This window comes from Mesoplodon densirostris, chromosome 2 (genome assembly GCF_025265405.1).
Source record: "Mesoplodon densirostris isolate mMesDen1 chromosome 2, mMesDen1 primary haplotype, whole genome shotgun sequence".
Taxonomy (NCBI): domain Eukaryota; kingdom Metazoa; phylum Chordata; class Mammalia; order Artiodactyla; family Ziphiidae; genus Mesoplodon; species Mesoplodon densirostris.
The window spans coordinates 12,398,797-12,424,168 of record NC_082662.1 but is presented as its reverse complement, the minus strand read 5'-3'; the positions used below and the strand labels follow the sequence as shown (position 1 = coordinate 12,424,168).

The window sequence follows — 25,372 nt, the reverse complement described above, 5'->3', positions numbered from 1 at the left end:
AAAGATGCTCCCACATGCCTAGAGGCTCTTAGAAATGCACATTCCCTGTCACAGACCTCAGAGATTCTGATTAAGCAGCTCTGGAGCATGGTCCAGGAATGAATTTGTTGCATTCTTGCAAATTCCTTGTGCATTTGTTAAAAGCTTGGCAAAACCTCAGGACTTATTCAACCCTGCATTTGAATCACAGAGCCCTCCCAGAACTTGTGCCTAAAAATCTCTTCCAGGCCCTCAGTCAGCCTGGAAGGTTCTGCCTGAGTTAGTTCCCTTTGACCAGAAAGACCTTAGGAATGTATGAGGAGTGACCACAGAGGCCGGGGCCCTGAGTGGTAACTTCAGAGGAACAGAGAGGGTCAGGCTCAACTCTCCAGGCACATTTCTGCCTCAGGGCCTTTGAAGTTTCTGTTTCTTCTCCCTACCAGGCACTTCCCCCAGGGATCTCCTTCAGCTCCTTTAGATTTTTATTCAAATATCCCCCTATTTAAAAGGGTCTTGGAATTCCCTGGCCGTCCAGTGTTTAGGACTCAGTGCTTTCACTGCCCGGTTCGATCCGTGGTCGATCCTGCAAGCCCCATGATGCCACCCAAAAAAACAAAACAAAACAAAAAACACCCCCCTAAAAACATGAATAACAAAACAAACACCTCACTCTATTGCTCTTCCCTTCATCTTACCACTCCTCTAACATGCTATTTATTTAGTTTCCTTCTCTTATTTGTTGTCCGTCTCCCCACTCCCAACTCCCCCCTGCCCCCCAACTTAAGCTCCATGAGGGCAGGGATTTTTTTTCTCTTTTGTTCACTGCTGTATGACCAGTACCTAGAACAGTGCCTGAATGAACGAATGAGTGAATGAACAGGGGCAGCCCTTGCCACCCGCCCACAGCCTTGCCTCCTACTCTTGAGCTGCTGAGCTGAACTGTCCTTACCCCAGGACCTAGGCTTCTGTAGCCTTGGCCCTCCCCAGCCCCACCCCCATCTCCATGCTTGTCTTCAGTGTCATCAACATGAGCACAGAACGCAACCCTGCGCACTGCCAGCCAGACCCTACGGAGCCCATCCAGGCCAGCCTGGAGCCGGAGCTGCCCTTGGCCCCCTGATAGGCTTGGGAGAGCATATGTTGCCATTAATCCATCTCTCGATGAGGAAATACTAAACGGAGAACAAAGCTGACATTCAGGCTCACTGGAGCAGAAATTGCCAAATCTTGATTGGATCCTGCCGCTCCCCACAGGATGCCACAGTCATCTCAAAGGGTGTGTGAAAGTCTAAAAACCCAGTTCCATGTCATCCACTTAAATTTCAAAAACAGAAACTAAAATACCCCAATAACTCATGGCTTTATCATAGCATGTCCTGGGCTGAGTGAGAGTTGTACTTTGCAATGATAGGGTGTTCAAAATACTGCACCTGGGGAATTCCCTGGTGGTCCACTGGTTAGGACTTGGTGCTTTCACTGCCATGGCCCTGGTTCAATCCCTGGTGGGGAAATTAAGGTCCCGCAAGCCACACGGCATGGCCAAAAAAAGAGGTTTCTAGCTTATATGGGCTCCTTGGTGATGCCTGTAATCAATCAATCTTATTGAGATCTGGGTGGCTACCAAGGCTGTACTCTATCTCCATCAACATCAGGATGCTGGTGTCTGAAAGGCCTGGGTCCAGGTCCCAGCTTTGTCATTCCCAGCTGTCCTCCTAATACTGGAGCGAGTGATGTTAACTCCGGGCTTTCCACCCGCAGGGCACTGTCCCAGTCCTTCCTGTGGATCATCTCATTTAAACCTCACCATAACCTGGGGCAGTAGGTGTGTGTGAAACACCTGGAACAGGGAGCTCTGCAGAGAAGCGCTCAAAAACGTCGTGATGGGTAGTATTTCTATCACATCACTCCCACTTGAACAGGAAAATAAGGCTCAAGAGACATGGAGGTATGTGCCCAAGGTGACACAGCCAGAGAAGGATTTGAATCTAGATGACGGTGATGGGACGGTATGTTCCCCGGGGACCACAGGTGACAGGTGTCACAGCCACGAGACACCCATGCTCACCACCTGCTTTCCCTCAGCCCTGAACAATCTGGGCTTCTGGCTGTCCTGAAGTGTGGGCAGTGCCTGCAGCAAGAGGGGGAGGGAGCTGAGGCCAGGAGGGGGTAGGTGGGGCTTGCCAGGGACCTCTCCTGCCACCCACTGGGCTTCTTTCCTGCAGGACCTCTGCCCCATAAAATCTCATTGGGCCAGAGTTACCTTCCCTGGGCTGTCCTTGACTGGGAGAGCCCATCCACTGTGCCCCCTCCCCAGATCTGCTTGTTGTCCCCTGCATTCCAACAAGAAATGAATGCTGGCCTCCTGCCTGGAAGAGGTAGGGAGCTTGCCCAGCCTTTAAGGGGTAAGAGAGAGCCAGGGAAAGAGCTGGAACAGGAGAAAGGGAGTGTAAAAGAGAGAGAGAGCGCTCGAAGATCAGGAAGTAGCTAAGCTGTTGAGTAGGTGACAGATGGGAGAGCAAAGGGCCACTGGAGGCTCCACAGTCCATTCATAACCTGACGCTATGGGCTAAGGAAATGCAGGTTTTTATACACACACACACACACACACACACACACACACAGGTTCACAAAAATAAATTCAAACCACAAAATCACAGCTGGTCACTGAGGCCTTCTGCAGCCGTGCTCACCCCCTTCCCCTGTCAGAACATGAGAAGTCACCCAGGTGTTTTCTCAGATAGAGACAAGGCTGGTTGGGACATTCATCTCTTGCAAATCAGAGCTTTGCCAGGGGGCTTCCCTGGTGGCGCAGTGGTTAAGAATTTGCCTGCCAATGCAGGGGACGTGGGTTCGAGCCCTTTTCTTGGAGGATCCCACATGCCGCGGAGCAACTAGGCCCGTGAGCCACAACTACTGAGCCTGCGCGTCTGGAACTTGTGCTCTGCAACAAGAGAGGCGGCGATAGTGAGAGGCCTGTGCACCGCGATGAAGAGTGACCCCCGCTTGCCACACCTGGAGAAAGCCCTCGCACAGAAACGAAGACCCAACAAAGCCAAAAATAAATTAATTATTTAATTTAAATAATTAAAACAAAAACAAAAAAACACTCTCTCTAAAAACAAACAAACAAAAAAACAGGAAAAAAGCTTTGCCAGTGAGGTCAGTCTGTATGTTCTGTTTGAAAACTGCAGATGAAGGGTGCTGATCCCACCTCTGATCGGCCTGGTTTCGCTAGTTTGTTTGTTTTATTCTGTCTGTACCTCACTTCTCTCACCTGTAAAATGGAGGTAATAACAGCATTGACTGTAAAGACCAAATGGGTTAATATGTGTGAAGTAGTAAACTGTGCCCGATACCACAGACTCCTTCTGTGAATGTCCGCGTTGCTGTCTGTCTGTTTGCTTGTTTTTGTTGCTTTCTTGATGATGTGGGAGGACAGCACCATCTCAACCCGATCACAGCCATCCTGGGGAGAGCTTTGATTTGCATCGTCTCAGTCCCAACCCAGAGCAAACTTGACCTCAGAACACTCGCATATCATCTTGCTTGTTGCCCAGGGACCTTTCTGGGTGTGGGTGTCAGAGGCAGGCTGAGCTCCCCTGATCGCTGCTAGAGGGATTCTGAGAATCCAGCTGGTCTCTGTGGGGTGGCACCTGCAGGACAACTCCATAAATTCGACTTGCAGGCATCCATGCAAATCAACCTCCACTACTTTTTTTGGGGGGATTAACAATGAACCACTATGAATGAGGTGAACCAAACTAGCTAATATTTACGGAGGCTTGTTAGGTACCAGCCGCTATGCCATGCACTGTTTTATTTAATTCTTGGCCCAACCCATTTCACAGAGGCGGGCTCAGAAAAGTCAAGTAACTTGCCCAGTTACAAATCTTGTAAGTGATAGGTCCAAGATTCGAACCCTAGCTGTTGGACTCCAGCATATTTTCTTTTTTGTAAAGTTTTGTTTTCAAAACATAATCTACATCTCGAAAAGAGCACAACTGATAAGTGTACGCTTGAAGAATTTTCACAAAGTGTATGCACCCACCCTAACCAGAACCCAGAACAAGAAGCAGAACATCACCACCCACCCCAGCCCCTCCAAGAAGACTCCCTGTGCTCACTTCTGGTTAGCCCCTCCCGCTTGTCTGACTTCCAATCAGAGATTAGTTCTGCTTGGTTTTGAACTTCATGGAAATGGAATCTTACAGATTCCATTTGCTGCCTGGTTTCTTTCACTCAACTATGTGAGGTTCGACCACATTGTCTGATGTAGCTGTGGTTCATTCATTCTCACTGCTGCATTGCTTTACACTCTGTTATCTATTCCTGCAGAACAAATTATGGCAAACTTAACGGATCCAAAAAACACACACTTATGTCCCAGTTTGTGTGGGTCAGGAATCCGGGCACTGCTTAGCTGGGTTCTCTGCTCAGGGTCTCTCCCAGGCCGCAATGAGGGAGGTGGCCAGGGCTGGGGTCTCATCTGAGGCTCAGCTGGGGAAGGATCCTCTTTCCAGTTCATGTGGTGGTTGGCAGGATACAGTTTCCTGAGGGTTGTTAGTTAGTCTGAGGGCCTCACCTCCTTGCTGGCTGTTAGCCAGAGATCCTGCACTGTTTCTTGCCATGTGGGCCTCTCCATAAGGTGCCTTGCTTCATCAAAGCCAGTGAGAATCCATAGAGAGAGTCTCCAGGCAAGATGGAAGTTACAGTCTTCTGTAACATAATCACAGAAATGACATGCCCATCACCTTTGCAGCATCTACTGATTAGAAATAAGGTACAGTCCTGCCTACTCTCAAGGGGAGGGGACACAGAGGTGTGAACACCAGGGATAATTGGGGGCCGTTGTGTATGCCTTTTGGTATGAACATGTGCACATATCTCTTGGTTATACATCTAGGAGTAGAATTTCTGGGTCCCACATACGTCCGGCTTTATGAGATTCTGCCACACATTTTTCCAAAGTGCAGGTACCCTCTACACTCCCTCAGCAGGCTATGAGCTTCCCAGTTAGAGCACATGCTTTCAATACACTCCTCCCCTCTCTCCTTACAGAAGGGGTGTTTGAGCTGGGGCTCTTTGGGACGACAGGTCCTAATTCTGGCCCCATGTCAGAATCACTGAATTCCCGGGCCGCTTCGCCAGACATTCTGATCATTTGAGGGCTCAGATACAAACTGGAAGGTCCACTCCATGAGGCGAGGATCCCTGTATCCTTGGTGTCCGGAGCAGTACCCGGCAGCAGTACCTGGCAGGTACCAGGTAGCTGGCACTCAATAAATGTTTTTTTGATTAAGTGAATGAGTTTAGGAAATATTGTTCAAGAGATGGGCCCCAGGGCGGGTATAAGCTGCTTAAATGGGAAGGAAACTTTGTTGTGTGTGAGGCTGTGTGCATTTTTCTGGGAAGAGGGCTCAGAGCCTCAACCAGGTATGTCCCCAACAAAGGTTAAAGGCTGCTGGGATTGGATACTGTCCGGCTTAGGTATTTTATCACATGAAGAAAGAACTGGTCCCAGGGTAGGAGGCATGGGAACTGTGGACAAGGTCCCATGGTCCTTAGAAGTAAAAAGCGAGACAGTGTTTGCCTGGGGTGGCTCATAAACTGAGACTTTGCTTGTTTTGACCTTTGACCCATGGTAGCTCTTTTGGTACATCTAGCAACTGCCTGGCCTCCTGGGATCCTCCCTGTGTCTGTCTGTTGAACAGATAATTCCAGAAGGCCTCGGTGCCCAGAGTTTCCATCAGCGGCAAGCCAACATGAGCCCTAGCTTTTGAAAAACCCCTTTCAATCAATTGAAAGCCTCCCAGGTTATCTGGTTTGAGATGACCTCATCCTTTGTCACCTTCTCTCTTGTTTTCTGGAGGCTGCTCAGAGTCTTGCTGCTGTCTGCATTCTTTTCTCACGTGAACAGTGCACCTATTTTGGGCATTTTGTCTTTGTTGTTTTGCGTCATTCCCGTCACACATTTTTTGTATTCCTTTCCAGTCAGATCAGCCTCATGCCTCTCTAGACATTTCTTCTCAGGTTTCCTCTGAATCATTTCGTTTGGTCTACATATGTCCCGTGTTTCCTCCTTCCTCACTGCACTCCACATAGACCCTCTCTTTTCCCTGGAAGAACTGTTCTTTTCTTTCGAATCCCTTACCCAAAGCCTCATCTTTCACCATGTTTTCTGACTTCTCCTAAGAACTGATTGTTTTTTGAAACTTAAGACTCAAATATCATCCCTTCTAATCTGCGTCTGAATTTGGATCACGGTCAAGAAGCAGGGGAGACAGGAACGTGGCTGGGTAATTAGGATCCTCAGCAGAAGGGCTGAGTGTTCATCGGGCTGGTCAGAGGGGCCTGGGGATGGAGGGAGAGGTATCTTCTTCTGCCTCGGGTAGGGCTTAGGGTGGGGTTGTCAGGAAAAGCGCTAAGAAAAAAGGACCCATTTGACTTGAGTTCTGAAGGAAGAGTAGGATTTCCGGAGGCAGAGCAGGGAGAGCAGAGGATGGTCCAAGGAAGGAGCAGTGGGAATGGAGGCTAGAAGATGAGTCATCAGAGAAGCTAGGGACAGGAGTACAGAAGGAGAGGGGTGGCCAGGTGGTGAGACCGCAGACTGAAGGTCCATGGTCAGCCCTCAGATATGTTTGTCTGGCTTTCCCAGTGTGTTAAGACTTTTAATTTGTTGCTGAAGGGAGAGGCCTCTTTCTGTGGAGTGACAGAGAAACCTATTCAAATTGTCTTCAGCATGAATGCAAATTCACTGGTTACCAAAAATGAAAAGTCTAGAGGGAACCTCTGGGTTCAGGCTCAGATGATTTCATGAGGCCTTGGCCTCTCTCCAGCTCTCAGGGATTCTTTGAACCACGTGGATCCAACCTTAGACAGAATCTCTGTATAATGGTCACAAAAAGGCGGCCGAAGCTCCAACCCTTACATCTTCTCAGCTTTGAATTCCATAGGGATGGATAGGAGTCTTTTTCCTAAGCTTCCCCCAATGGCCTCACTGCTTCTCATTTTCTCTGGGTGGGTCACAAGCCCATTGCTGAGCCAATTCTTGTGGCCCAGGAGACTGCTCTGATTGGCTGAGCTTGAGCCAACATGCCCAGCCCTGCAGCCAGAGGTGGAATCAACACCATCTCTGAGAAACTGGACTGAGACTAGGAGAAAGGTGTTGTCCCCAAAGGGGGATCATAACACCATAATATTTTAGAAGAGAGGTGAATTGTTATTAGGTGACAAAAACCAGATGTCTACCACAGTAGCCAACATGTACAGATCATTGACATCTGGATTTATGCCTTTTTTTGGGAAAATGGGAATATCTGGCAATACCTGGACTCTCTTCTTGTATATAGATCAACAATCTGCTGGGGCTGAGAAGAGGCTCCCTCTTTAGATACAGCCTATGTTCTGCCTGCCCAATGCACTGCTCATATTTCCTCTCTGGCTCCTGGAAGCACTTGAATTTTTATTGCCAGCATAATTTGATTCTGTAAAGAAATCTGTTTTTCCCACCAGAATGGAAGAGCCAAATGTACAGGGGTCAAATAGCTCTCCTGTGCTCCCACAAACTCCTGAGGACAAATGCCTGGCCATTTTTGATAGTCTCATTCCTTGCTCATTTTAAAAGCCTTCTTTAAAAAAATATTGAATACATAGTGATTTTAGAATCTGTTATCTAATAATTCCAACATCTGAAGTCTTTGGGTGGGAGTGTCGGGGGGGGGGGTGGTGTCTCAATGTCTTGTTTGTTGTGTGTGCTTACTCTGGCTCATACTGACTTATTGCTTGGATGTTTAGTAATTTGACTGTGATCTCATTCTTGATTGAACTTAATCTGTGGGAATCCTGAGGGGTCTGATTCCTGGCTGCTTTTCTCTCGGAAGTCTTTTTTGTTTGTTTCAGCTGGATGCCGGGGATGATAATAACCTCTGAACACTGACATTTATTTCCTCAACTTGGAGTTTTCCCACTGAATACATGGAGTGTAAACTTGAGCCCCAGACCCACGTGGTTACAAACCTTCAGGGTGATCCTCAACATCACCAGTATTGTGGCCATTATTAGTTTTCCCCTCCAGAGCCACATTGAAAACTACAGGTTTTCATAGGCTCCCCCTTCTGAAAGACCAGAAAAAAAAACCATTTTTAAGCCCTCCTCTTGCCAGGGTGTGGAGCATCTTTGAGGGTGCCAGCTTAATACAGGCATCTTAGACTTGGTTAGCTCACTTTGCAAGGCCCAAGGGTTAATCTGCCGTTTCCTGCACTTATTAAACGCAAATGGCTTCCTCATTTGCTTACGCTTTGGTTGTAGCTCACTCTGTTTGTGTTGTGTGTCTGTATGTTCCTTTGAGATTGCCTACATAAAAATTGTTTATTATTATGGGATTTTGGAAACACACACAAAACTAGAGAAGCCTGCGATTAACGCCATGTATTCATCATCCAGCTTCAACATTTTCCCAGTGTTCTCTCATTCTTTTTTCTTCCTTTTTGAGTTGTTTTCTAGGTTAATTTAAAGCAAGTTGTGTCATTTCACCCATAAAGACATCCTAACTGAAAGGACTTTTTTTTCCTTTACATTATCCCCGCCTGGACATTATCACAGCTAAAAATACTTAGAATCATTCCTGAATATCATCTAATATTCAGTCCATGCTCACATTTCCTTGATTCTCTCAGAAATATCTTTTTTACTGTTGGTTTGTTAGAATCAGGATCCAGACAATGTCCACACATTACACTTGGTTGTTATGTCTCTGACATGTCTTTAATTCTGTAACAGCAACTCCCCGCCCCTGACCTTTTTTATCCCCCAGCCACTGATTTGTTGGAGAAACTGGGTCTTGTGTCCTGTAGAATATTCACATCCTGGATTTGGCTGATCACTTCCTCTTGGTTTCAGTTAACTTGTTCCTCCTTTCCCCATGTTTCCTGTAAACTAATAGTTAGATCTAGAGCACTGAGGAGATCAAAGTCTTTTTGTTGTCCAGACACCTTCATAGGCAGTACTGTGTGATCCATCCTGCATCACACAGTGAGCACATAATGTGTGGTCATCCTGTTTTTATCGATATTGAGATTGAATGGTAGGTCCAATGCTAACAGACTGAGCCATCCATTACAAAGTCCCCAACGGCTTTTTTTCCCCCAATAATTAACATTTTTAATTTTTCATTATGGTAAAATATACATAACATAACATTTACCATCTGAACCATTTAAAAATATGCAGTTCACTAATGTTAAAGATATTCACATTGTTGCTTAACCAACCTCCAAAAACTTTTCATCATGTAAAACCGAAACTGTGTACCCCTTAAACAACTACTCTCCATTTTCCCCTTACCCCAGCCCCTGGCAACCACCCATCTATTTTCTACTTCAATGAATCTGGCTACGCTAGGGACCTCATATAAGTGGAATCATATGGTATTTGTCTTTTTAGTGACCGGCTTCTTTCACTTAGCATAATATCCTCAAGGTTCATCCATGTTGTAGCACGTGTCAGAATTTCCTTCCTTTTTAAGGCTGAATAATATTTCCTTGTGTGTATATACCTTGTTTTATCCATTCATTTGTAAATGGGCACTGGAGCTCATCCATCAGCTTTTTACCTAATAGTTTTAGCATCCTTTGAGGATCATTCCCTGGATCCGTATTTCTTGTGGGGTCACAGAGTTGTGATTTTTTCCTGATTGTTATTCCTTTGGTAATTATTAGCTAGAATCCTTCATCAACCATTTGTTTATTTGTTTATCATAAAATACACTTGGTTCAGGGAAGGCAGAATAAGAGATTGGTTCTTTCCTCCTATGTGTCATTATTCAAAGAAGCAACTGCCAAAGTGACCAGTGAGTTTTAAAAAATATCATTAGGAGTCTTTGATTTAAACAGTGTAGATGTGTTTTAATCCACTGAACTCATTATGTGGTTTGAGGCTCATACTATGCCACCTCAGGGGTTCATGCAGGTTGGCTCCCGTGTTTTTGTTTTTCCAGGTGGAAACTACGCAGTATTTACTGGTAACCACCTATGTTTGCATTGCATTGGTGTGGTCTTTAGACAAACAACTCTGCCTCTCAGTTTTCCTTCGCTGTACAAGGAAGTTGGACAAAATGAGCTCTAGCGCCATTCCTGTTCAAAACTCTCCCTTTTGTAGCATTTTCATTACATAGAACATTATGGTTCAGTCATTGGATTCTTCCAGTCCTGTGACTGAATGCAGTTACCAACACCTTCCTTTCAGAAACATGAAAATTGCCACCCTGCTGATACTGTTTTTAGTCTACTTCTCCATACTGCATTTTCCCCCAGTAGACTTAAAGCTGTACCTCTCAGTTAGGGATATTTTGCCTCCCAGGGGACTTTTGACAATGTCTAGAGACATGTTTCATTGTCACACCAGGGAGGAGCTACTGGTATCCAGTAGGTAGAGGCCAGGGATGCTGCTAAACATCCTACAGTGCACAGGACGGCCCCCCCTCACATAAATGCTCTCCGGCACCAAATATCATTAGTGCCAAAGCTGAGAAACCCTGACTTGAAGAAATCCATAGAGATGAAATCATATTCCTCTTACTTATATGTTTCAGTGAAAGGAAGTACATATAAAAATGTACACATCTGAGAATTCAGCTATACATGACGTAGGACAATGAGATCGTCTGTTTTTAACCTACCCATAGAATTTAGTCATTTGATGTGCATCTCCTTACTGTTTGCCCTTCAATCTTATTTCTGGCTCCTATTCTACCCCTTGAGACCTTTCTATTATTGGCCTGAGGGAAGGTTAATGGACAATTTTTACTGCTTTCAGGTCAATGGAAAAATTTTAGATCTTAATTTTTTTTTTAGACTCGGGAAATAAACATCAAAATCAACTTTTATCATAAATAGCAGTTAGATATTTTTGGTCCCAATTCCTCTTTGCCATTTTAATTGATTGAGTGGATATTTTCAATGAACTTAGCATTACCTTTCAAATTATTGCTCTCTTCTGCTCACAGCATCTCCTGTGAGATGTGTATTCCTGAATCTTTCTCTCTCATGCTTTTGTGCTGATTTAAAAGAACCCACTTGGTGCTAAAATGAATTTATCATTGGCAACTGCTAGAATGGTGTGTCCTTTCCTAATCAAAAAGTCAATTTGTGGGCTCATACTTTGAATCTGATTTTTAAAACAGACAACTAATTTGTCAGAAACAAAAAAAAATGCAGCTTTTATCTTTTTTGTTGTTCAGCTTTGAAAGAGGCAGCATTTAGATAAGGCAGGTACATTTATTTTTATTTTTGGCTGCGTTGGGTCTTTTTTGCTGCGCACTGGCTTGCTCTAGTTGCTGCGAGCGGGGGCTACTCTTCGTTGTGGTGCGTGGGCTTCTCATTGCAGTGGCTTCTCTTGTTGCGAAGCACGGGCTCTAGGCACATGGGCTTCAGTAGTTGTGGCACGCGGGCTCAGTAGTTGTGGCTCACGCACTCTAGAGCACAGGCTCGGTAGTTGTCGCACATGGGCTTAGTTGCTCCGCGGCATGTGAGATCTTCCCAGACCAGGGCTCGAACCCATGCCCCCTGCATTGGCAGGCGGATTCTTAACCACTGTGCCACCAGGGAAGCCCAGGCAGGTACATTTATTCACTTGTTTATATCAAGTATTCACACAATTTCTCTTACCAACACATATATTCACAGCTTGTCAAGTTTTACCCAAAAAGTGAAGGAAAAAGCTTGCTATCCCATTATTATATGATTTTTCTCTCTTGTGTGTTTTGTTAAAGTAGATGCTGATGATTTTTCTTGACTGGACATATCATCAAGGATGCTTTCTGAAATAAGTCATCTTGATGATAAACACTAAGGACATTTTCTTGCATTTAAAGTTCCCATGCACCTCTCCAATTTTATAAGGTATTGAGCCTAGGTGATCTCTGAGATGCATGCTGTATTGTTTGACATTGGTTCTTTTTTCTGATAAGGAAGACCTATAGCCCAGAAGGCATTTTGCCATAACTTTTGCTTCCCAAATTGTATTCTAGTTGGTTTTGTTGTGGTTATTCACCCTCCATTAGTTCCAAGTATGCTTTTAAATAATCTAAAATTTCTCCAAATCAGTTTGAGTTTCTAACTACTACTGACTCTTTTCTTTCCCACAGTTTTTATATTACAATTAAATTCCAGGTTTTAATGCACAGAGTTGGGGCTGGAGATAGAGAAAAGGAGAAAGGGAAGAGAAGTCTGTTTCTATCATGCCATGGAGAATTTGATTTATAGTTCTGGACTGGGGAGGGATAGGAAAACAGTCTTTGTAAAAGACTGTTTCTTTAAAGGAAAATGGTAAGTACCACACTCAGACTGGTCTCCAAGGATGATTGTTTCCTGCTTCTTTCTTATGGAACTGACACCGGGTGTCCAGGCTCTCTGATGGGAATCCTCACTGCCCAAGAGAATGGATTTTCCTCTGTTCAGGGCAGCGTTTTTCAAACTCGGCCCCATTGACTGTGGGGTAGAACAGTTCTTTGCTGTGGGGACTGTCCTATGCATTGGTGGGTGTTTAGCAGAATCCCTGCTCTCCTAGATGCCAGCAGCAGCTCCCCCTCCGGCCACTGTGACTTTGCCAAATGTCCACTGGGGGGCAAACCCAATCCTGGTTGAGAACCACTGATCTGAGGTGAGAACATTCAGTTCTGGCGTTGGCTTGAATCCTTAACAGTGTCACTGCAAGCTGAGAACGTTTGGTCACATGTTGCATCTGGGAGCTGGTCGGCTTGTATCAGCATGTCATCCACCTAACTGCCTTCCTGGAAAGTGCAGAGTTCCAGGGGTCTGATGAGACACATGGCAGTCAGGCGGGTTGGTCCCAAGGAAACTCCTGTTGCCAGGGCTACGTTTTAAAGGTGTCTGGTGCACGTGTATACATGTTCTCTCTAGTGGCTTTTCTGGAGAAATTTGCATCTGTGTATTGTGTGCTCGTATTTCCCTATCTTTCCCTCCCTCTCTGGGTCAGCTTGCTTCGCAATGTCCAAGGAGAGCAGGTTTCCTGACCACTACTCTCCTTCAGTTATTGGAGGATCTGAGCCTGATGTGCTGTGGCTCGCTGTCACGTACCATCCCATCTTCAGGCACTCTGGGACATCGCTTCCTAGGCCAGCTGCATTGCTACAAAGACACCGGGGAATGGCTTTCTCCTGTCGGCTCAGCATGAAAGGTGCTTCTGAATGGTCTGACGGTGCCTTGCGAACCACCACCCACACAGGTGGCAAGAACTTTGGAAAGCATCCACCCCTCTGCCATGAGGCTGTCGTGAGGGGGTGCAGGCTTCCCATCAGAGGCACACGCTTCCCTGTCGGGGAGTGGACACAGGGGGGTCTGAGATGGAGGTTCCAGGCGCCTGTGGCTGGCTCATCCTGCACCCATGAACTTGGTTCTACCCCGCTGCCCACCGCCACCACTGCCAGGCGCTGCTGGGCCATCTTAGTGGCTTGCCCTTACTGGTGATCTGTGATCTGAATGCCACCTAGCGAGAAAGCTGATGGACGACTTCATCAATGAGCTGTAGGACTATGGGCAACCCTTGTCTGCTCTGGGCCCATTTCTCCCCCTGCAGAATATCACATTTGGCTCCATCACCATTCCCTGCAGGGTGTTCTGTGAAAGCTGACCCTGGAAGATGCTCTGTGGGGAAAAAGAGTTTTGTGGCCAAATGGGTTTGGGAAATGTGACGTCATACAGCATCTGTTTGGAGATTCATAATGTGCACAAACATTTGAGAGATTTTCTGGAATTCTCTGCACCCAGGTATCCATGTGGCTCACTCGTCACTTTTCTGCAATGTGATTTCCCTCAAGACTTTTCCTGATCACCCAGATCTGTGGTCCCTTCTCACCTGTCCTTTACCCTGCCTCATTTGTCTTCCCAGCACTTCTCATTTTCTGACATTGCATCATATTCTTATTTATTGGTTTATTTTATGTCCCCCTCCACCCAAGATGTGCCCTCTGTGTCAGCAGGGACTTGATCCATTTGTTTGCAGATTATCCCTAGCATGTGACCCATAGTAGGTGCTCAATAAAAATGTGTTGAATGAATAGACTGTTTAACTTGGAGATTCCCAAATGGAGCTCATCAGGGACATTTTCCCATTAAAATCCTGGGAAATGTGCTTGGGGACTCACCAGGAAGAGGGTGGCTAAAATCCCGAGGGCCGTGGTTCCTAGTACCAGCCACTTAGTTCTGAGTACACAGACAACTCGGCGTTAGCCTGAAAATAAACAAAACGGACGTCATGAGAGTTGCCATCACGTGCCTCGAGGAACCAAGCCTTGTGCAAGGCTGACCCCAGGGCTGCCTCAACTGGTCTTACCTACGGGGCCCTGCTGCCGTTTTCCTGAGATGGCTTTATATGAAGATTCCTTGCAAACTATTGGTGGCGCCTGTTGAATCTTCCCAAAACACGTTTTCAGAAATGAGTGTGAGGCTCACACTTGGAGAAGTGCTTGAATCTTCAAGTTCTCCATCAGGAGACTGTGGTCTAGTCACAGCCACCACGTGGCAACTCCCCCCCGCACCCCCGCCTCCACTCTGAGTCAGGTGTAGCTTTGGCACTTTGCCTGTGGTTTCCTCAGGTGCTCAAAAGTAGGAAACTCCAGGGCTTCCCTGGTGGCGCAGTGGTTGGGAGTCCGCCTGCCGATGCAGGGGACACGGGTTCGTGCCCCGGTCCGGGAGGATCCCACATGCCATGGAGTGGCTGGGCCCATGAGCCATGGCTGCTGGACCTGTGCATCTGGAGCCTGTGCTCCACAACGGGAGAGAACACAACAGTGAGAGGCCCGCGTACCACCAAAAAAAAAAAAAATTAGGAAACTCCATTTTGCTGGTGTAGAGAGGAAGGCTCAGAGGGATCCAATTATTTGCTCACGATCATCCTTCTAGGAAGCAGCAGTGCTTGGATTAAAACAAAGTCCTCCCCAGTTGAAAGCCCATCTCTCGCCCTCTGTGCTTGCATACAGAACAGGGGCTGTCCTTTTGTACCTCCACACTTAAATACTCAGCACAATTTGTCCTAGGAGCTAAATGGGCCTGGCCAGGGCCCTTAAGGCAACAAATGAGACCAGTAATCCTCAGAAGGGCTCTTCGTGTACTGCCCATTTATGGCCTGTGGTTTGATTGATCCATCCATTTCCAGGGATAAAGCTGTGTCCCATTTTCAGTTTTGCTCCACAGTTGTGGGTTTAGTTTAGATTTCCCATCTCACACGTGTTCATCCAGAGCCAAGGCGTCTCAGAACATTTGGCATCAAGCAACAGAAACCCACTGCAACTCATTTAGGCATAAGATAGGACTTTATTGAAAGTAGCCTGGGGCATCCTATAGGACAGTGAGTGAGGCCAGGCTAAGGAGAGCCCAGAACTCTCTCTTTCTATGAAGGACTGTTTTCTCCGTGAACCTCTGCTTCATGAGTCTCCTCTTGCAGACCAGCTTTCTCTGTGCACGTGGCTCCCTGTTGGCTTTCAAGTTGATTAGATCCAGTGCAAGTAGCCAGTCCAAAATGACCATGGTCATTGTCACCCAAGGCCACGGGACCCACTTTGGGAAACACTGTTCAAGCAAGGACCCTTCCCATGGAGAGCGGGGCTTCATGCCTTATCCCCAGAACCCAGAACAGTACCCTGGCACATATCTGTGGAGCTCCGTACCTATCTGTGGGTGGATGCAGCTGACTTAGCTGCACACACACACCAGGCAGCGCTCTGCACTGCGGTCACAGCTGTGCTCCAACACGATCTTTATCTCAATCATCTGCCTGTGGCTCCCCTTTTCAGAACTGTAACTGGTCTGAGAAAAGTGAAAATCAAAATTGAGACCCGGTGGAGTATCCACTGTGGGCCCAGCACTGCCTGATATGATGCAAAGGCAGGGCCCGCCTTCAAGGACATGGACTAAGTTTAGGATCCGACCTTAAAAGGGGAATTTATTGGGAGGACACAGCATTTCTTGTGGAACCCAGGGGCAGAAGTACAGCTGGGCTTTCCAAGGCATCAGGACCAAAGACCAGAAAGTCATCAGGACACAGCTATGTCTGAGGTCTCATCCTCATTTCGGCCTCTTTCAGCAGTCACCTTCTCTCTGTGCTGAGGTACGTCCCCTGCTTCACTCACCTGTGGCCCCTTAATCCCTGATACCACGTTGCCCAACCCAGGACCTGGGAGAGATGAGCCTAGCCCAGCCCAGCTTCTGATTGGTTCTCCTGGGTCAGGTGAACACATACCTATCAGCTGTGACTTGAGAGGGTGGAGGTCACATGGCACCAATATGGCTGCTGAGATTCCTCCTTTTGGGTGGGGTGGGAGTGCTGGGGGGAATTTTCTTTGCTCTTTCATAGCCCTGGGGCCAGTTAGGGCCCAAGAACAGGTGAGGTGGGTGGCTTTTGATTTTTCTCCCCTGTCTCTGCCTTTCTTCTATTTAGTCTAAGAACAAAAACACGGCGGAGAGGAAAGGAAGGGCCAGGGTCTTTCTTCTGGTTTTTACCTTTTTAGCTTTTTCTGTAGTGAAAAGATAGAGAGCTCTGAGAAGTCTGAACCAGTGAACAAGCAGGACGAGTGTGCCTTCGGGAATTTTGAGGTGAAAGTGACCTCCTGCTTTGGTTTTAATTTACTCTTGCAGATAACTTCCTTGTCTTCCTAGGCACTATTCAGGGCTCCAGCCTATTGCTACCATTCCCAGCTAACATTCTCCCTGCCTTCCTTTCAGACGGAGGTGCATCCATGCTCCAAATTTTACGTACTAAACATCCATGAGCTATTCTCTGAACAACGTGAATAATTTTCTACTTGATTGTTTCCACACATACAAAACAACTAAGGTCCTTTGTGCAATTTCCACAGCACTCCTGCTGTATAGGAAGAGTCCAGAAGTGTTCAGATCAAAGTGGGGGACTGGTCTCTAATGAGTTGAAGATTGAGCCCCGTGTTGGTTTGCTAAACACAGTGATGAATTCCCACAAGCTTAGTGGCCTAAAACAACAAACGTATTCTCTCATGGGTCTGGGGGCTGGAAGCCCCAAATCAGTATCAGCTGGGCTGCAATCAAGGTTTTTCAGAAGAACCAAACTCCCTTGGATGCTCTAGGGAGGAGTCCATCCCTTGCCTCTTCCAGCTCTGGTGGCTGCTGGCATCCCTTTTTTCTTTTTTTTTTTCTCGCTATGTAGGATTCCCATCTAGGGAAATACAATAATTTATATGTGCATTTTCCTGTTGATGGACATTTAAATTGTTTCCAATTTTCAATATGATTTCTTTTAAAAAAAATTTTATATACTTTTTCAAGGTTACTTTACATTTACAGTATTACAAAATATTGGCTATATTCCCTGTGTTGTACAATACATCCTTGAGCCTATCGTACACCCAGAAGTTTACATCTCTCACCTCCCCACCCTGTATTGTACCCTCCTCCCACTCCGCGCTGGCAACCATTAGTTTGTTCTCTATATCTGTGACTCTCCTTTTTTGGTATATCCGGTAGTTTGTTGTATTTTTTACATTCCATATATAGGTGATATCCTACAGTATTTGTTTTTGTTTGACTTATTTCACTTACCACAATGCCCTCCAAGTCCACCCATGTTGCTGCAAATGGCAAAATTTCGTTCTTTTTTAAGGCTGAGTAGTATTCTATTGGTTATATGTACCACATCTTCTTTATCCATTCATCTCTTTTAATTTTTTTTTTTTTTTTTTTTTGCGGTACGCGGGCCTCTCACTGTTGTGGCCTCCCCCGTTGCAGAGCACAGGCTCCAGATGCACAGGCTCAACGTCCATGGCTCACGGGCCCAGCCGCACCGCGGCATGTGGGATCTTCCTGGACCGGGGCACAAACCCGTTTCCCCTGCATCGGCAGGCGGACTCTCAACCACTGCGCCACCAGGGAAGCCCCTATCCATTCATCTCTTGATGACACTTAGGTTGCTTCCGTATCTGGGTAATTGTAAATAATGACACTCTGAACATTGGGGTGCATGTATCTTTTCAAATACATGTTTTTTATAACACGTGTTTTTGTTTTTTTCGGATTTATACCCAGGAGTTGAGTTTCGAGGTCATATGGTAGTTCTATTTTTAGTTTTCTGAGAACCCTCGATACTGTTTTCCACAGTGGCTGTGCCAGTTCACATTCCTACCAACACTGTACCAGGGTTCCCTTTTCTCTAAAAATTGTAAATTTTCTTCCTAGGGGTAATTGAGATGGTAGTTCAATAATAACATAAGATCAGGTGAAGCCTAAAGAAATTTTAGAAAACCTGTATAAAGTAAGAAAACATCTGTTCACTGGCATTTGAATGTTAGAGAGACACCAAGACATGTGGGCCAAGTTCTGGAGAGAAGGGAAACACAGACGCAAGCTTGACATTTGGTGCAGCTTTTCTCCTTGGGGCGTTGGCTGATTCAAATCTTACAGCCTAGGAGCTGAAAAGCCAAGGAGTTCAAAAGACTCTAACCACAGAAGCTGCTGGCATCCCTGGACTTGTAGGTGCAGCACTCTAGTCCTGCCTCTGTGGTCACTGCCTCCGCCTCTTCTTTGTATATAATCTCCTCCTGTCTCTCACTTATAAGTACACTTACAGATGGCACTTAGGGCGAGGATAGTCTCAACTCAAAGTCCTTATATCCGCAAAACTTTACCTTGTAAGGTAACATTCTCAGGTCCCAGGGATTAGAGCCTGAGATCTTTGGGGCCACCAGTCAGCCCACTGTAAGCCCTAAATGTCTTCTCTCCTGAGGAAGGTCTAGGCTGGGCAGAAACCCCGACAGACATCTACCAGAGGCCAGATTGAGAGCCCGTTTAGAAGGTCATTTCTCAGCTCATTTGGAACCTTGCTATTGCCCTTTTTGGTTTTTTCTTTTCTTTTCGGTACGTGGGTCTCTCACTGTTGCGGCTTCTACCGCTGCGGAGCACAGGCTCTGGACGCACAGGCTCAGCAGCCATGGCTCACGGGCCCAGCCGCTCGGTGGCATGTGGGATCCTCCCGGACCGGAGCACGAACCCGTGTCCCCTGCACTGGCAGGCGGACTCTCAACCACTGCGCCACGAAGGAAGCTCTGCGCTTTCTTTTTTCCTCCTGTTTGTCCTCAACAGGGGGAAGGATTAAGAGTAAATGAGGGGCTTCCCTGGTGGTGCAGTGGTTAAGAATCCGCCTGCCAATGCAGGGGACACAGGCTCGAGCCCTGGTCCAGGAAGATCCCACATGCTGCGGAGCAACTAAGCCCGTGCGCCACGACTACTGAGCCTGCGATCTTGAGCCTGCGAGCCACAACTCCTGAAGCCTCCATGCCTAGAGCCTGTGCTCCACAACAAGAGAAGGCCATGGAATGAGAAGCCCCGCGCAACGCAACAAAGAGTAGCCCCTGCTCGCCACAACTAGAGAAAGCCCGGGCGCAGCAACGTAGACCCAATGCAGCCATAAATTAAAATAATAATAATAATAATAAAAAAATAAATGCATTAGTGGATTTTGGGTTTCCTCTCATCGTTAGCGTATGCTTTCATTCCTAAGACCCTAAAAAATTGGAAACCACTCCACTTACCAGGAACACACTTTGCAACACGGATCCAGGGGAAGCTGTTTTCTTCCGTAGACACTTCATGACCCCGGTTTCCACAACAGCAGGCACTGCTGGCTCTGCCAAGTTGCTGGAGAAGGGCACCTTATCTGCAAAGTCACGAATCCAAATCGGCCCCCATTGGCAAGGGTGGAAGGAAGTTGTTTGGCTTAGCTTCTTGGGGGATCAGAAGATTGGGAGTTCTGGGGGGGGACTGCAGGTACCTTGCTGTCCCTTGGTACAACGTCAGGGGAAAGAAAGGTCGCTGGTAGCTTCTCAGAGCTACCAGTTGGGGCTGTGCAGAGCGTCTTAGTAAATGCCATTTTGGTTGCAAATAACAGAAACTCAAACCGGCTGAAGAAAAAAGGCGACATCTATGGAGAAGAAAAGATGGCTCCTGCCTGTCCAGACTCCTCCGCTTTGCTTGCCCTTTGATTCTCTAACCTTCCGCATTTCCTTTCAGTAAACTCCTTTTCTGTTTAAGTTAGCCACAGGAGATTTCTGTTGGTTGCAACCAGAGAATCTTGAGTGATACAAAACGTCCTAGTGGAACCCAAGGGCAGGCATTGGAATGGGCCTTTCCAAGGAAAGAAACCAGGAACCAGAAAGTCATCAGGAATCAGGGCAACTTTGTGCATCAGTTGGAATGCTTTCAGCTTTTTTTTTTTTTTTTCCTTCATGGAGCTCATAATCCATTCATTTATTCAATAAACAATTATTGAGTATCTATCCTGTGCCAGGCACCCTGGTAGGTCTTAGAGTTCCATACAGGTATAAAATATGCCAAGACCCCTGCCCTCAAGTAGCTCACATTCTAGTGAAGATAAAACATGTGAGCACATAGAGTATATTCACAACACAGAATAAGCAGAGTTATGCCATGGACACATATACACCAGCAAACATAAAATAGATAGCTAGTCTGAAGCAGCTGCACAGCACAGGGAGATCAGCTCGGCGCCCCGCGACCACCTAGAGGGGTGGGACAGGGAGGGTGGGAGGGAGGGAGACGCAAGAGGGAAGAGACATGGGAACACATGCACATGCATAACTGATTCACCCTGCCACAAAGCAGAAACCGACACACCATTGTAAAGCAACTACACTCCAACAAAGATGCAAAAAAAAAAAAACAAGAGCTATGCCAGAGGGATGAAGCATGACTGTCTTCATAGACCTAGAAAGCACAGATGCAATTATCCTGGTAGAGAGGGCCTGGGCAGAGAATCGCAGTTAGGTGAACCTGTGTGCACAGAGAACATGGTATGTATGAGAAGCTGCAAGTTTTCAACATCTGTGGAGCAAAAGAGTTCTTGCAAAAGTAGTGGGAGACGTGGCTGAAGAAATTGGTTGAGGATGAAGCATAAAAAACCCACTGAAGTGTGATCTTTTTTTCCTGAGGAGGCATGGGGGAGCCATGGAAGATTTTTAAGCTGTTTGAGGACATGGTCAATTCTCTGGGTTTCAGAAAAGTCCCTCTGGAGTCTGGGATGTGGTGAAAGTTGGGCTGGACCTTTCACCAGCAGACATGCTCAGTCGCTCAGGAAAGGTTTTCGCTCTGCCTTGGGAAATTTTTCACGCCGCTCTGGCAGCGGAGCTCGCCCCGCCCACGGCTTCTCCTCACTGGATTGGTTGAACTCAGGGAGGCTACCAGGAGGCCCAGTTGACCTCCCAACTGCACACCCCCGCCCCCGCCCGTTAACGCTCTGGGCGCGCGCTGCCTTCAGCTTTAAATAACTGAAACCTGGATGTGGGTAGATGGTAAAAATCTGGAGCCCCTCCCAAATGAACTCTAGCCATGTGGCTTGCTTTGTCTGATGAGATGTTGGCAAACACATGGCAGGTGGAGACTTGAAAAGTGTGCTTTGAGGCTTTCTCTCTCCTGTTGCTCTTGGAAACCTGTACACACCACACGTGGCCTGGTCTGGCCTGCTGGGTGATGAGGGACCACACCAGGCAGAATCAGACGTCCCAGCTGAGGCCTTTCTAGACCAGGGTTTCTCATTCTCGGTACTATTGACATATTGGATCAAATAAGTCTTGGTTGTGGGCAGCTGTTCTGTGCACTGCAGGATGTTTAGCAGCATCCCTGGCCTCTACCCCGAAATGACAGTATCACCCCCACCCCAGTTTAACAACCAAAGTGTGTCCAGACATTGCCAAATGCCCCCTGGGTGGCAAAATCGCCCCCAGTTGAGAACCACTGTCCTAACCCAGCTTGCCTGGCAATGACCAGGCTGGCCTGTACACGAAGCCACCCTAAACTAGCCCCAGCCAAACCAACCAGGCCAGTACAAGTGGCCAGCTTGACGCCTGGAATCCTGAGAACTAATAGTTGCCATTTTAAGTCACTAACTTTTGAGTGGTTGGCTCCACAGCACAAACAGGTACATCTGACTACAGTGGCTGAAACTGATAGGATTGATTTATTTATACAACAGGATGTACAGAGGTAGGCAGTTCAGGAACAGTGCAGAGCACAGTGAGGCCACTAGGCTCCCACCCAGGCTTTTCATGTCTTTCCACTCCACTGTCCTTTGAGGTGGGCTTTGGTCTCTTGCTTGTTACCTGGTGATCCCCAACATGGCTTCTCCAGCTCTAAGTCAGAGCTCCAGGAGAGGAAAAGGAGACAAGGCAAAGGGACAAAGAGAAAAACTTTCTCCTAGCAAAGCCTTGCCTTTAATTCCAGAAGGGAAGCCCTGCCCAGGGCCTTCACCTGCATGTCACTAGCCAGAACTGAACAACACAGCCAGGTCTAGCTGCAAGGGAGGCTGGGAAATGAGGGCATTTCACATGCTGCTTATACAGTAGAGGGAGGCAATGACTAAGGGGCTTGTAGTGTCTGTTGCACTGTCTCTCTGGGGATCGTCTTGGTTTCTTCTTCTTCTTTTTTTTTTTTTTTTTTTTTGCCACACGGTGTGGCTTATGGGATCCTAGCTCCCTGATCAGGGATTGAGTCCGGGCCCTTGGCAGTGAAAGCGCAGGGTGGACTGCCAGGGAATTCCCTGGGTCTTGGTTTCTTGTCTTTACCTGTTGCTTATCTATCCTGGCCATCTCTTTCTAAGACTGGCTTTGTTTCTCCAAACACAGTGGGAGAAATGGCCACCCCAGCTGGGAACTGCATCAAGACTTTCAGCTCCGGGCCATTAATGACCTGTGTGGTAACTCCGTGTCCCACTTCCAAATATCAAGGGCACAGGTGCTGATTGGCCCAGCTTGGGTTAGAAGAGAAACCTGATTGGTCTGGCTTGGGTAGAATATCTACTGATCAGCCAGTCAGGTGTGGCCAAGAGAGCAGCAGTAGGTAGGGTAAACCTGGTTGGGGAATGTGCATTCTCAGAGAAAGGGGTGTGTGGCTGAGGAGACACCTAAAGAACCATCTAGTTCAAGGAGTGAAGAAAGGACATTGCCACTGTGGGTTGCAATGCTGATACGATAAAGATTAACACGTCCTTTGAAAGACCTCAAATACAGTGGAGTCCCATAGGCATTACATTTAACTTATGCAAATTCAAATATTTGTATTCAACCAAAGTATTTTTTTTCCCACACAATTTGGCTTCCAAACATGAGCCAGCTACTTAACTACTGCCTGACCAAGTGATCTTTTCTGGTGCTGGAGATTGCTGTTTTGGATTTTGGGGATATGGTACAGTATAAGTAATATGTTCTTTATGGAAAACTGCTGGGATTTTCAAGATTATTTTTAGGGTCAGGTGATGCTCACCCTTCTCACTGTGTAAGAAGTACCTTTAGTGGAAGATCATGCAAATCATTTTTCCCATTTCCTTCTAGTTTTAATCAGTATAAAGAATGCATTTGGTTTTAAAATATCAAAATACTTTTATTGTGGCTTTTTAAAAATAAAAAATAAATGATATTCATGGCTTCTGGCTCTTCCTCCAGTTTTGTTTGGTGGTCTCTGGCCGTACAAGAAAGGCAGGGAGAGAACAGATGGCTGGAGAGAAGGCAAAAATGAGGGTCTCTTCAAACACCACGGGAAAGGGGTGTGCCCACCTGGGCAGTGTGTGTTCTTTGATGACTGGGTACTTGGTCTGTCCTGATGGCCTGGGACTTGACCTACTGGGCTGTCTTGGCGTGGCAGAATGGGCAGCGTGAGATGGAGTTAGAAACCTGGGTTCCAGACCCAATTCTTGAATTTACTAGCTGTGTGACTTTAGATGGGCCATTTAACCTCTCTGGGCCTCAGCTTCCTCATTTGTAAAATGGGGAACATAATGCTATTTACCTCCCAGGGCTTGAGAGAGGATTAGACGAGAAGTGTTTTGAACACCGCAGAGCGCCATATAAACATGACTCACTGTTATGGAAGCAATAAAACTGGTTGCTGTTCACATTTATTATAATCAATTCAGATATAAATGCACTATACCATGGCCCCAACAGCCCTGAGGTTACCATTCTGTCCTGTGGCCACAGTACACGCCCTGGGTTTTCTCAACTGCGGGCTTCTCAGAGCTCCTTGGAGGTGTGACATTTGGGTTTGTCACTACCCAAACACATAATTGCATCTACCAGGCCTAGGAGTCTGAATTTCAAACTTATTCTTCATACGCCTGTGTATGTTTACATTCATAATATCTGTCAAAAGAACCCCTCTCCTCACACACTCCAAAATACAGTATTGTGCAAAATACCAGTCTAGGAAGCAACACACTAGGGTAGCAACCTTTAATGTCCTAAAAAAGCATCTTAGTAGTTTGACGCAGAAGAGTTACACTGACTCACGGAGGATCACGCGAGGCCCAGCGGGACGACGTTTCTAGTTCCTTCCACCAGGTTTAGAAAACAGAAGGCTCTGGCTGGATTTGCTAGACACTTCTCTCTTCAGCATCTCCCTTCCTTGGTCCATCTTTGGGGTGCCTTTTCTGGCTCCAACCTACAACAAGCAAGAGCAACAAAGGCCCAAACTCTATAATTGTAGGGAGATCCCCAAATACTTCTCAAATGGCGTTTTTTTTAACTGAAAATAAAATCTTTGTTGTAAAAAAATATTTATATACACACATAGACATGAGCAAAACGAAGGTAAAATGATCCACCATTATCACACTACCCACAGGTAACCTTATTCACATTTTGGTGTACACTCTTCCAGATACACAGTTAACATTTTCTTCTTACATTTGCATCATTTTGCCCATCTTTACATTTGCCTCCTAACTCATGGTTAGGATATGGGTTTCAAAATCCCTTTGGGGTGACCTTGGGCAGCCTGTTTTACCTTTCGAGAGGCCTTTCGAATGGCCCTCTCCTCCAGGACTACTTGAGAGGATTAAATGAGAAAATGTATGTAAAGTGTTTCGTTTAGTGTGTGGCACGTGGCACGTAGCAAAAGCTCACAACACTCTCACAACAAGTGATGGAGATGATGATCAGCTGGCTTCCTGGTAGTCATGTGGCAGACAATAGCCATGCAGATATTAACAATCTAGTCTGCGTGAGAGTTTAACACGGGTTGGCATATCTGGCCCTCTGCCTATCTTTATAAATAAAGTTTTATTGGGACACAGCCAAGCTCATTTGTTTAGGCATAATGCTGCAATGGCAGAGGTGAGTAGTGATGACAGTGACCCCATGGTTCACAAAGGGAAATGACCCTTTATAGAAAACGTTTGCTGACCTGACCCTCATCATCCAGTAGATAACAAGCTGGTTCCTGGACTTCACCGAGGAAAACGCTGTATTGGAGCAGCTGAGTACGAAGTCTGGGCTCTGATGCTTCTGCTCTTGGGCAAGTAACTTACTTCTCATCATTTTCACACGTGAAACCGGAGCGATCCAGAC

At 46.6% G+C, this 25,372-nt stretch overlaps 1 protein-coding gene across 1 annotated transcript in view; it reads right to left on the bottom strand.

Annotated features, from left to right (window-relative positions):
- Positions 1 to 2,057: 2,057 nt before the first annotated feature.
- The window catches only part of LOC132502448 (forkhead-associated domain-containing protein 1-like), a 96,255-nt gene continuing 72,940 nt past the window's right edge, over positions 2,058 to 25,372 (bottom strand). Inside the window, exon 10 of the mRNA XM_060118342.1 lies at positions 2,058 to 2,107. Coding sequence (XP_059974325.1) covers positions 2,058 to 2,107 — 50 coding nt within the window. The remainder of the gene's footprint in view (positions 2,108 to 25,372) is intronic.